Source organism: Schistocerca serialis, chromosome 9 (genome assembly GCF_023864345.2).
Source record: "Schistocerca serialis cubense isolate TAMUIC-IGC-003099 chromosome 9, iqSchSeri2.2, whole genome shotgun sequence".
NCBI classification, from domain to species: domain Eukaryota; kingdom Metazoa; phylum Arthropoda; class Insecta; order Orthoptera; family Acrididae; genus Schistocerca; species Schistocerca serialis.
The window spans coordinates 39,274,887-39,288,587 of NC_064646.1; the positions used below are offsets into that span (position 1 = coordinate 39,274,887).

The 13,701-nt window shown below is 44.5% G+C and overlaps 1 protein-coding gene across 4 annotated transcripts in view; it reads left to right on the forward strand.

Annotated features, from left to right (window-relative positions):
• Nucleotides 1-13,701, forward strand: part of LOC126419833 (UDP-glycosyltransferase UGT5-like) — a 199,221-nt gene that overhangs the window by 139,723 nt on the left and 45,797 nt on the right. The window contains exon 4 of one of the 4 annotated variants that reach the window (XM_050087069.1): nucleotides 2,414-2,994. The exons of the other annotated variants lie outside the window; for them this stretch is intronic. Coding sequence (XP_049943026.1) covers nucleotides 2,414-2,994 — 581 coding nt within the window. The remainder of the gene's footprint in view (nucleotides 1-2,413; nucleotides 2,995-13,701) is intronic. 4 annotated transcript variants of the gene reach the window in all.

Consider the following 13,701-nt stretch of genomic DNA (forward strand, 5'->3'; position numbering starts at 1 on the left):
CCCGTCTCCAGGCAAACGTAGTAAACGGCGATCGTTGTCGAGGGAGCGGGTACTAAACATAATTACGGCCGTGGAAGATCATCCGCAGCATACTTAAAAAGCAACGATGAACAGTTTTTGAACAAGTCTGCAGCGACATAATGGTGAAGTGCATAAGGAAAACTAAGGATATTCAAGGGCGGACAAGCGCACATGTTACAAAAACAGGTGTTTGTGCGTTTCAAGCCTGCGCCATACAATTTACAGGATGTGCATGATTATGGTCTACTACGCTATAGGTTAGGTTGTTTGGGGAAGAGACCAAACTGCGAGGTCATCGGTCTCATCGGTTGAGGGAAGGACTGGAAAGGAAATCGGCCGTGCCCTTTCAAAGGAACCATCCCAGCATTTGCCTGGAGCGATTTAGGGAAATCACGGAAAACCTAAATCAGGAAGGCCGGACGCGGGATTGAACCGACGTCCTCCCGAGTGCGAGTGCAGAGTGGTAACCACTGCGCCACCTCGCTCTGTACTACGCTACACACATAAGACTGCACGCGAAATGGATTATCGTGATTTCAAGGCAAGCATAACTTGAAACAGTGCTACAGAATTGGAGGACGTAAGATAACGAAATTTCGAACAAAAGCGTCAAGTTGACGATGCACAGCATTTAGAAGTACAAAACAATGATTTATGGATGGAATCGGCCATAAAATTTGTAGCTGACATAAACAAACTTATTCCATCGTCCAGTAAGGAATTTGTTTTCAACTCCGACCAGACGGAATTTGAACAGGAAATGCATGTGAAAGGAACCCTGGAAGTTAGAGGTACCAAGACAGTTGTATCAAGAACAACTAATATCAATGCCTTAACACATTCGCGCACAGTTATGTTAATCTGGATGGTAAATTGGCTGGAAAGTTATTTATTTATTTATTGTGCTGCGAGAAGTTGCAGGTGCTCTATCCCCTACGATTCTTTCCTGTGGGCGTCATCTTGCAAGGGCAGCAGGGAATATTTAGGTCACAGCAAGCAAGAGTGGGGAGAATGGCGTAACAGGACTACAACTATGGTATGAGGACTGCTTTTGGCCAATAGCTCGTCGAAATCACTTTTTTTTTTATTCCTGGCCTGCGTAAAGAAATCATACTTCCCTTAGAGCAAACTATTCCACCAGAAAAGTGTGTGGCATTGCATTTCGTACTACCTGCAACAAACGGACATATTTAGCCTCTCGATATTCGTTTTTTCCGTGCCTATAAAACATATTATCACAATATCTGCACCTACGCCTTAGAGGACAGCCAGTTTTACGATAAGCACCATGACACACTGATTCGCATTCGGTTCCACACCATCACATTCCATCGTTTGTCATCAACCCGTTACATCAATTTGATTCTGTGGGTATTCTTTAAGAGTGGATGCCCAGCTGAACATTCTGCACAGTTTATAACTCGCAAGGAGTTCACCTTCGATCTTGATGCTGCGAACCTTAATCATCACTGAGGTGTGCCATTTTTCATTCGGTGTTCATGGTGCAAATTAATGATTTGTTGTGAACATTTCTTGAGTGTCGAATATGTCCATTTTGTGAAGTGTAACACATACATCCCATAGAAGGTTGATCCCTGGACCTCCCAGACACATTTTCTGTCGCACTCCTGAGGTATGTGGTGAGTCATTAGCAGCCAGTTATCATTTTTCCCGTCACAATTATCAAGACAACACTTTAAAGTCAGCCTTACTAAAGACTGAACTCTCGACCTCTCTCTGAAATCGTTCAGTGTGAGTTGTGACTCGGAGATGTAAATATTTGTGCGTCCCTGACTGACCAAGGAGCATGGCGTAAGAAGAAGTTCCAAAAATGTGATTGGTGGCTAAATTACTGCTCTGTGTTTGGGATATCTAAGTATGAATGTTTTGGCTTAGACACACACCTTACACCCCTCACATACTCGCACATTTATTGATCTACAGGAATAGGTTTATTCTTTATTGAAAAGCCTGAAAATAAGCTAGCGTAAGTATGAAATTTTAATGAAAATATCGCACAGCCATGGACATACTGGAGTATCATTCAGTCAAGGTGTAACAACATCATTTTCGTCCCTGTATCTACCATTCTCGAACTAATATAAAACACATATCTTAGACATATAACTGAAAACAAAATGTGTATTATCCCTTTTTTAAGAAACAGTGTCTGTAGTCAGAAGCTTATGAAAGTACCTCCTATTTCGCCGACGATTTAAACGGCTTGTGGGCAGTTTTGAATCACATGAAAGTGAACTTATGGAGTGTCTCAGATGAGTCCAGTAAGGAATTGGAGCTTTAGAACGGTGCACTAGGCCATTTTTTAAACTAGACATCTCGCCTGTTTGCACAAGCTACCCAATTCAGCTCACTGCGTCCTTTTTCTTTTCAGGTGATCTCAACGCATTCGACGATATTGCCACAGGTCCCTTAGAAATGGCGAAACAGTTCCTTGACTATGCTGAAAAAATGTGTCACGGGTTTCTGAGAGACGAAAGTGTACAGAAGTTGCACAAGTCAGGTAAAAAATTTGACGTCATTATTTTGGAGAATCTCTTCGCAGAATGTCTACACGGATACGCTCATGGCCTGAAAGCACCTGTAATTCTGCTTTCAACTTTTGCGGGAACGGACTGGATGGCCGACACGGTGGGAAATCCGAACCCCTATTCTCACGTACCGAGTCCATTCCTCGCGTTGGGCACCCACATGAGTTTCCTCGAGAGACTTGAGAACACACTTGTTGGGATAGGAGGAAAAATCGCCCGACAGTTTCTGTATCTGCCGAGGCTGGATTCAATTCTACAGACGTATCTGAACGATCCGTCGTTGCCTTCGCTGTCGGAAATCGAAAGACAGACGTCGCTTTTCCTGGTTAATTATCACTTCACCCACGGATGTCCTCGGCCACTTGTACCCAACATGGTGGAAGTTGGAGGGCTGCATGTCGGGCAACCAAAGAACCTGCCCCAGGTAAGCTCTGGCGACTCTAACTCGAATGCTACAACTTATCGAATCTACACCGAGGTGACAAAAGTCATGGGACAGCTATATGCACGTATACAGATGTCGGCAGTATCACATAAGCTATGAAAGGGTAGTGCCCTAGCCTAGCTGTCATTTGTTACTCAAGTGGTCCATGCGAAGAGGTTTGCGATGTGATTATGGTCGCACGATGCGAATTAACAGACTTTGGACGCAGAATGGTAGTTGGAGCTAGGGGCACGGGACATTCCATTTCGAATATCGTTAGGGAATTCACTATTCCGAGATCCAAAGTGTGAAGAGCGTAACCAAATTTTAGGTATTACCCCTCACCACTGACAGCCCAACGACCGAGGGCAGCAGCGTTGGGGTAGCGTTGTCGGTGCTAACAGACAAGCAGCGCTGCGTGAAGTAACCCCAGGAATCACTGTGGAACGAACGCACGAGGAACATATCCGTTAGGACAGTGCTGGGAAATTTGGCGTTAATGAGGCGTGGCAGCAGACAACAGACGCGAGTGCCTTTGCTGACAGCACGACATCGCCTGCAGCGCCCCTCCTGGGCTCGTCACCAAGTCGGTTGGACCCTGGGTGACTGGGAAAACATGACCTGGTCAGGTGAGTGCCGGTTTCAGTTGGTAAGAGCTGAAGGTAGGGGTCGAGTGTGGCGCAGTCGCCATGAAGCCATGGACCCAAGTTGTCAACAAGACGCTGTACAAAGCAGTTGTGGCTGCGTAAGGGTGCGGGCTGTGTTTACACATGGAGTGTACTGGGTCTCTGGTCCAGCTGAACCGATCTTCTACTGGAAACGGTTACGTTCGGCTACTCGCAGCCATTCGTGGACTTCATGTTCCCAAACAAAGATTAAATTTATACGAATGACAATGCGCCGTATCACCGGGAAAAATTATTCGTGATTTGTTTGAAGAACATTGAGGACAATTCGAGCGAATGATCTGGCCACTCAAGGAACATTTATGTGAAGTAATCGAGAGGTCAGTTGGTGCACGAAGTCCTGCACCGGCAATATTTTCGCAATTATGGACGACTATAGACTCAGAATGGCTCAGTGTTTCCGCAATGTACTTCACACGACTTGTGGAGTCCATGCCATGTGTGGTTGTTGCACTACGCCGGGAGAAAGGATATCCGACACGATTTTAGGAGGTTTCCCATGATTTTTGTCATCTCAGTTCATATGTTGTTCTTTGAACATGTATATTTTAGTAATTATATTCACTGCTTGGTTTCCTCTTACAGTAGTTTTTTAAAATGTGTTTTGTACAGTAATCCTTGTGGCTTAAATCATTCGTACTGAAATATTATAAAATCCATGCGTCTTTTTTTTATACCTGCAATATTTCTACAGAGACCCTCTGGCACTGTCTTTTGAATGTCTGTCTCATTATTTCATTATTAAATATCTGCCTGCATGTTTAACACCGACGCAGATGGAAATAGGAGTTATTAAATACTAAACTCTAGAGAAAATAGGCAATGGTTAACGTGACGAAAACCTATCCTTCCAGCAAAGTTTTTTTTTAATTTTTTTTTTTTTAATTTGCCCCTTAGCGCGTATACGAAAATCATGTGTGTGCGTGCCGGTACCTAGTTTTCGTTTGTATCTGAGAAGAATGTAGTGCATTGATTCTTAAGCTACTTGTCATAACATGAATCAGTTTAGTTAGACACCTTAAAACATTCACTATTAAATACTTGCACAAATGTCGTAAATTGTCTCTTGGAACGGTTAACGAGTATCATTTAAAGTAAACGACTCAGGAAGAAATTGTGAAGTATGTCCCGCTACCAGTGACAAGGCACAAGTCTCCAAGTTACTAGACGACGCAGCTGGTCGCCGTTAATGGGAGTACCGACATTCATTTAGAACAGTCAGACCCAGGTTTGGAGCACGAGCACCATCTGGGTAGAGACGAAAGTTCAATCTGGGCCTCTCTGGCGCAGCTGCTGTCCATTCAGTATCCGCTAGGTGTAGCGGTCTTCGTTTCGGATTGAAACTGTTGCTTTATCTTACCCCCTCTCACATGCACGTGGCATAAAACGTAAACCAATCCCAACGGCAATTCACTTCATCAAACTCTATAATTTACTAATCTGTTACGACCTCACTTATTCAGTATATACAGGGTGAAGCGAAATTCGCGCACTGGGGCTTCGCAGCGCGACTCTTCACATGCCAGCGATAAAAATATGTCTGTCAAAAAATTTCGTCCGGCGAGTACATCCGACAGAAAAAGGACATTAAAGAGCCGCAATCTGGCAACACTGTAACAATATGTATTGTAACTACCTCTGTCAGCACGTAACAGTAGCGCTGTGCAGTTGGTACAATGGGTAGAGTTTTGGGTTAGCATGCAGGAGATCGATGGTTCGATCCTGTGTATGGCCATATGTTTCTTATATGCTCAATGTAGTCCAGGTGGTACAGTATCTGGCATCTAAATCATCAACAGCGATTGCAGCGGATCTCCTAGAAAACATTTGCACTTACATACTACAGTCGTAGAAATGGAAAGTTGTTCAGCTTTGAAAAAAGCCCTTTCCACATCGTGGGCGTGAATTTATTCGCAACACTTCATCTACTAGATGCGAAACCTGTTTTCTTTGTACCCTCCTCCAATGGTCCCACACATTAGTACCAAGTATTATTCTTGCCTCGTTCAGGTTCATTTCATTTCGTTAGGGCCTTACGTTAGCAGTACGACTTCCAACGTGTTTTGCGAATAATGTATGTGCTATCACAATGGTCCCACTAATTATGCCTTTCAACATTGAGTCTGACAGCCGCATGCTGTTTATTACTTATCTCAATGCATTATTATTATTATTATTATTATTATTGTTGTTGCTGTTGTTACTGTGGACGCAGCTTTGGCTCTGAGCACTATGGGACTTAACTGCTGTGGTCATCAGTCCCCTAGATCTTAGAACTATTAACTAACTTAAGGACATCACAAACATCCATGCCCGAGGCAGGATTCGAACCTGCGACCGTAGCGGTCACGCGGTTCCAGACTGTAGCGCCTAGAACCGCACGGCCATTCCGGCCGGCTGACGCAGCTTTGCTGTGAAGGGTCCAGAGCTGTATGATCCGGCGGGTTGCGGGTTGCGCAATGTAGAGCATCTGAGGACAACGTATTCTGTTGTGAACCTCAATCTGGCAACACTGCGGCCATTAATATGGACATTATTATTGTCACTGGTTGCTAATGTGAGGCATCTGAACGTTCGTATTACATGTAATATAAATGACAAGTAGATGTTGTATTGTTGTACTCTGCTATCATCTTTAGCATCTAGAAACTAATATTGGTTGTGTAGTTATTCTGTGCTATGACAGCAACTGTCTATTTGTTTCAACTGTGTATTTCTTATTTGTCCAACCACATATTTGTTATGTTCAGCGTTACAAAATGTTGTAAATTTAGGATACATGTAAGCTAAGAAATGGTGTATATTACAGTATCAAATGTCAGAATGAAATTAGCAAATAAAAAATGTGCCCCAATCAGAATCGAACGCTCGATTTCCTACATGCTAACCCAAAACACACTATTCACTGCACCACGTATACAGCACAACTGAAATGTGCTGACAGTGGTATTAACTATACGTGTGGTTACAGTGTTGCCAGATTGCGACTCTTTAACGTCCTTTTTATGCCGGATACACTCGGCGGACGAAATTTTGTAAAACATTTTTTTATCTCTGGCGTGTGAGGAGTCGCGCTGCGAAGAACGAGTGTGCGACTTTCGCTTCACCCTGTATATTGTTGCAAGTGTTTGGCAGCTTATCAGCACCTCTGAGTACAAGTAGACATAATGCAATTGAGGATGCAGTCGAAATTACCACATTTGTTTAGACGGAGTCTAAAAAATGGCAGCCTAAAATTTTACACGATTGCTGCAGTAGAATAATTCAAATAGTTGCAGTGAAACAACAAACACAATAGCAAATTGTTTGTGATGTCTGACAAAACTTGGTGAATAAAGAGTACAGGACCTGTGCCATTGTGAGCACAAACTGTGTTGATACCAGATTTCGGATGACAATGCCGTGGAACGTTGCTAGATTTCTGCCCCCTCCAAATCCGATGTGTCAGTGAACAGAGGAAAATTGGCCTGTGACTTCGTAGGCTTTCCCAGCGTGATAAGCCCTGAAAGTCTCATCCGGTTTGCTGCCGGATCCTGCAATCAACTTGATTCAATATTTCGGCGATCCAGCTGTTCACCGTCTTCAGGAGAACGCTACTACTGCTGCTGAGTCCCGCTGAAATAGCAGGAAATTCAAACAAGCGCAATTGTCTTAAGGATGACGGAACTGTGCACACCCCTCTGACAATACAGCTCACTTCTGCTAAGTGTACCGCTACGGTCGCAGGTTCGAATCCTACCTCGGGCATGGATGTGTGTGATGTCCTTAGGTTAGTTAGGTTTAAGTAGTTCTAAGTTCTAGGGGACTGATGACCTCAGAAGTTAAGTCCCATAGTGCTCAGAGCGATTTGAACCATTTTTTTTTTTTTTGCCAAGTGTGAACTGACAGGAAATTCAAATGCACATGGTTGCGAGGTCACTTGTCTCACTGGGTTTTCCAAATTCAAGAAGACGGATCTGAAGATACGAGCATATCGTGCACAGTTGCCAGGTCACTCGTATAAAATTCAGTATAGCAGACTGGAAACCCCCTACGATGGTCACAATGTTAACAAGAGTTGTAGACTCCTCAGTGTCTCTCTCCCCCCTCCCCCCCCGCCCCGCCCCCAACTCCCTCCACATACACACACACAGCTGTATACACGTCTGCTATCGTCATATAGCCGTAGACGACTGGCAGCAAATCCCACGTTTAGAATCCAAGGAACCAAATGTCCTAAGTTAAAAATTGCAGAAAATTCAAAATCCGTTATGGTGGAGCTGGCTCCTCGCTCCCCGCCGCCATTGCACCATTCCACCTCCCCTGCCGACCACAGGCACCAATTCTCGAGTCTACAACCGAAGGGCCCACTCGTACAAGTTAAGAATTGCCGGAAACTGTAAATCCACCACTAGCATGTTGTTCTTAGTGACAATTCAGTAACCTCCACCACTCTTCTGATATCACAGCCTATGTGTCCTAAGTTAAAATAATGGGGAAATTTGAAAACGCATGAACCACACTAACTTTAGCCCAAATTAAAAAATAGTGGGAATTTCAAAACTGCTCTAAATTTAAAATATCCAGTGGCTCACACTTGCCTCCCTCAGCATATTGTTATTTTTATTGTCCTGGCAGGTATTTCAAACATTCATCCATACTTCTCCTCTAGAGCACCTTGTCAAACAGAATTTTCAGGCACTATGTTTTTAATAATCAATGTGTGGGAGAAGTGGAAGCTACCAAACAATCCAAGCTTATTCATAGTCAGCCCTCAAAGGATGCATCTCTTCTTTCCTTTATTGTTATTTCTTTCCCCTGCCCATTATGTACAGTACAGTAAAAAGACAAATCTTTAATTGCATAGGATAAAATATGAAAGATTGCTTCGGTGACTAATTAAAACATAGACATAGGTGAATGGAAAATGCGTGTGGCACATGAAAATATAAAAACACGTCGACAATTGCATCAAGTAAAACGGAACGGCCGAAATGTGACTAATTAAAAGAGACACATAGATCGCTGAAAAGGTAAGTGGGCATAGACTGTCAGGGAGAAGGGTGTACAAGGGAATGCAGCAATTAAAGGTAGTGTGTAGGAGGGGTTTGTGTAGGTGAATGTTTGGAGGAGGGTTGCGGAAGAGAGGACATGGATTCAGTTTTGAACCAAGATTTATAAAGTGTATGAAGAGGACTGGAGGAGAAGGGAGCTCTGACATGGAGATCTCCTAGATCTGGTAGGATGGGTACATATTAGAGCAGATTTCATGGTTGGGTAATGGAAGGCCATTAAAGTTTCATTGGGAGAGGATGAAGAGGGTGTCAAGGAGTAGTGTTTGGGACGGTGGTGGTAGTGGCGACAGGGAGTATCGTGATCAGCGAGCATGGGCGAAACGTGGGGGTCGGTAGTGTCGAATTTACAGGTAATGTAGGAATTTGGAGGCATTCGACTTGAAAGAATAGGTTGGTGAATTTTATAAATTGATAGAGGATGCAGGTGGGGAGGTTAAGCAGATCTGAAAAGCTAGACAAAGTGTGTGGCGTTCAAAGGTCTGTAGGTCATGATAAAAGGAGGGAGGAGCGGAAATCCATGCCACATTTCCACAGCAGAGGATGGTCGGATTAGGACTTTGTATGTGTGGAGGATTTTGGAAGGGTGCAATCCCAACTTCAGTCAGTTAGTAGTTTTAGTAATGTTAGTCTATTGTGGGCTTTGTGTTGAATGGTTAGCAGATGGGCCTTCCATCGTAGCTGGCGGTCAAGTTTTAATCCAAGGTATTATAGTGTGTTAGTTAACTCAAAAGGACAGCACTCTTTGGAATGGAAGCTGGGGTGGTTCAGCCTATGTTTATTGCCTGCATTTTGGTAGACTTGATTTCAAGGAGTGATTTGTTGCACCAGACAGTGAACTGATTGAGACGGAGCTGGAGGTATCGTTGGGATTTCTGGAGGGTAGGGTGAAGGGCAAGGAAGGCAGTGTCATTGGCATGCTGGAGGAGAAGGAGGAGAGGGCTTTGGCATATTGGCAGTATAGATGACATACAGTAGAGCTGAGACGACAGAACCTAGGGACACATCTGCAGTGTGAGGGAAGATACAGGAGTTAGTGTTGCTGATGGTGACGTAACATGGTTGGTTAGAGAGAAAGGAGGTGATGAGACGGACATAATTTATGGAAAGTCAGCTTAAAGAGGACTCCAGGATGCCATACATGGTCATAAGCTTTCTTAAAATCCAGGGAGACAAAAACGGCAGATTTGCGGTTGTTGTTTTGGTGGAACAGGAGATGAATAAGGTACAGGAGTTGGTCTTCAGAGGTAAAGTTGGGACAGAAAACACACTGATGCACAAAAATGGATAGGTGTTATAACAGTTTATGGATATGTCGGGATAGAATGGACTCAAAGACCTTGCTGAACATTAGAGTGTGGTTGATGGGATGGTAGAAGGAGGTGTTAGAGGCCTGTTTACGTATTAGGTTTGAAGAAGAGGAAGATTCAAGAGGTTTTCCATCTCTCAGGATAAATACCCATGCGTAGGATTACATTTTAAAGGGTGGCAAGGATTTCCAGGAAGGAGTGGGTCATTCCTTCAGGTGTCTGTAGTGATGCAGTCATGACTAGGAGATGTGTTGTGTTTGTGATAGAGTATTTGTTGAATATCTTGGGTTGTTACTAAAAAATTGAATTCTGTCTGTGGGACATTGTCGAGGTACTGGAAGCTTGGAGTGAGGGGTGGGAGAGAAGTGTTGGTATTCTCATGGACTGTCGAGAATAAGGAGTAATAGAAATGGGGGTCATCTGGGGTGGTGAAGGTTTCAGAGAAGTAGGACTCAAAGTGGTTGGCTTCGTTTTAGTTTACAGAGAGAGGGTGGTTATCGAGTGGAAGTGGGTAGGTGGGAGCACTATTGTTGTCAGTAAGGTCGTGAAATACCTTCCAGTACGTGCAAGAGGTTATGGCCAGTGTGGCATTGAGGTATGTGCATGTTTGGCACCAGATGCAGCGCTTCTTTGCATTCAGCAGAAGTCGGATGTGTCGTTGTAGTTGTCGGTGGCATGTAAGTGTGTCTTGGTCATGGATTTGAAGGAAAGATTTCTAAAGGCGATGGGATTCACAGAGGAGCAGAAGAGTATGTGGAGGAAGCATGAGACAGGGTGGATAGATGAGTTTCGTCAGATTGTGATGAACTATAGCGTTTGACATGGTCTATTGTACGTAGGTGGCAGCACAGTGGATGTCATTCATGGGGGTGCTGCAAGGACAAGGGATGACTTCCGAGTTCGGTAGCAATGAATTATCTTTAGGCATCTCAGTTGGTACAGTGTAGTTCTGGATGTGTTTGCGAGAGGTAGGGGGAGTGGGTGCAGAGGTAGGGTGTGTGGTTTTGGGGATGGTGAGTAGGACATGGAGGTGGTCACCCCCAGTAGGGTCAGGGATCGCTGCAGTAATGTGCCCAAGGAGGTTAGGAGGGGTGAGGATAACATAAGGAGCGCAAATGTTTTCAGGGCAAGTATGCTGTGGGAGAGGGGCTATATCACCACAGAGGGAGTCAGTAAACCGATTACATTGGCAGATTTCAGCATGAGACTGCCTATGAATGGCAAGGTCAGTGCCAATAATATGTATTGAAAAGGTATGGTCTTTGTGGGTGAGGAAGGTGTATGGAATGGGATGATGTGGTCCGATATAGATAGTGGCACAGGTAACAATTACGGTTTTGAGGAAGAGAGTGAGAATAAAGTGTTTGGGAGAAGTGTTGTAGATGGGTTGTGGTTGAACAGACATGTTCTTTTGGTGGCCAATAGCAACTCTGCCTCGGACCATGGGGACCAGATTATCTGTTCAGAGGAGGATGTGTGGTAAGAAGCAGATAGTATGATGAGGTTGAGGGAAGTTTCATTTAGGATGAGTGCACCAATGTGTTGATGGGAGAGAGTGTAAATGAAGAGGTGTTTGTTGGCTGACAAGGAGGGGATATTCTGGAATAGGATATTACACTGCTGTCACGCCATGATTCAGGGAGAGAAGGGATGATGGGGATGGGTGGCTTGGATGGGTGAAAAGAATGTGGACCTGGCTGTGGGAATAGGTGGCTTGTGTGTTGAGGTAGAAGAGACAGTGGGCAGCAAGGAAAATTTGGTGTAGGGTGCATGACCTCTGGAAAGTCTGAATGTTTTGAAGAACTGTGATCATAAAGCAGATGATGTCTTCAGCTGTAGGAAATGGGTGGAGCGAGTTGTTCAGGTGAAGGAGGTTGCCAATAAGTTTGATGGGAACCAGAATGCATCAAAACATGTTAACTTATATACACATCTAAGGATGAGAATGAAGCACATTTCTACAAAGTGACAAATCAATTAAAGACCATCGCAGTCGGTATCAGTACAGATGAGAAAATGAACGTTTTCTACAGGAAAAGTGACTGATAGCTTCTTTGTATGAGGTATTTCGTGACAAAAAAATATCTGCCAGCAGTGCCAGACACAAGACCCAAGTACCTCCTGTCGGATGAGAAGGTGAACACAGTAGCTGGGAGTGGGCCAATGGGAACTCTAGAGCTCACTGACTTCAAATGGCTCTGAGCACTATGGGACTTAACTTCTGAGGTCACCAGTCCCCTAGGACTTAGAATTACTTACACCTAACTAACCTAAGGATTCGAACCTGCGACCGTAGCGGTCACGCAGTTCCAGACTGAAGCGCCTACAACCGCTCGGCCACTCCGGCCCACACTGCCTTCTTAGCTACGGTATGCATCACGTGGCACTCTCCAGACAGCTGTGGGAACTCGAGATGCCGCCACCAGAGGCTGTCTCCAGCTGGTCGGCGCAGCTAGGAGCGCCACACATCCTGTTCTAGGACACACACAGCAAGCTGGCGACAGCACTCGAGATCTCTTGGTGTGCAGTTTTGGTACTACATACATGAATGTATGCCGCCGTAAGATGCCCTGACATGCTACTTGTCTTTTTTGTTATATAAGAGTATATAGTGGCAAAGACTATCCTCTTTGATTTTGTCCTCACATTTATATTCTTCCTCTTCGATGACGACTGTTACAAACAAGCAGATTGTGTCATCATGGGGTGTGCTCCCCCATCACCAGTAGTGGCTAAGCTGTTCATGGAGGATTTCTAGGAGAAAGCTGTGGGAACAGCCGCACTGAAGCCCACATGTTTTTCAGGCATGTTGATGAGACTTATGTGGTATAGCTACACGGGAATGAAGGGCTTCAAGAGTTTTTTCAAAATCTTAACTCTCTGCAACCCAGCACGAAATTCAGTATGGAGGTGGAAGAGAATGGCGAACTCCCATTTTTTTGAAATTCTAGTCAAGCATGAAGTGGATGGCACTATGGGACACAGTGTGTGTGGAAAAACGACCCACACTGATCTGTATGTCCACCCCCCCAAGCAGGCATCGTCTTTCACAGCATGAGGGTGTGCTATGTACAGTGATCTGCAGGGCCTGTGCAACATTGGACCCACCGAGGGAGCTCAACCAACTTAAAGATTTAGCCGGCCAGAGTGGCCGAACGGTTCTAGGCGCTACAGTCTAGAGCCGCGCGACCGCTACTGTCGCAGGTTCGAATCCTGCCTTGGGCGTGGATGTGTGTGACGTCCTTAGGTTAGTGAGGTTTAAGTAGTTCTAAGTTCTAGGGGACTGATGACCTCAGAAGTTAAGTCCCATAGAGCTCAGAGCCATTTGAACCATTTTTTTCTTAAAGATTTATTCAAGAAGAATATATGTAGTGATAGGCAAATCTGAAGAACTTTCAGGCAGAAGTTATGGGTTCAGCAAATAGAACACTGCAAGGAGGATAAAAAAAATGGCATTCTGTCGCAGGATCCGAAATCATTAAGTGGGCTTTCCCTCCACCTCAGAAAATCAGTGCACTATTAGGAAGGATTAAAGATGATTTGCAGCTCCATAAATTGGGTGTATAGTATATTCAGTGCAAATGCGGTAAGGCATACATCGTCGAGACTGTACAGGCAGTCAAGAGAAGGTGCAAGGAGCACAGGAGACACTCCAAAGTT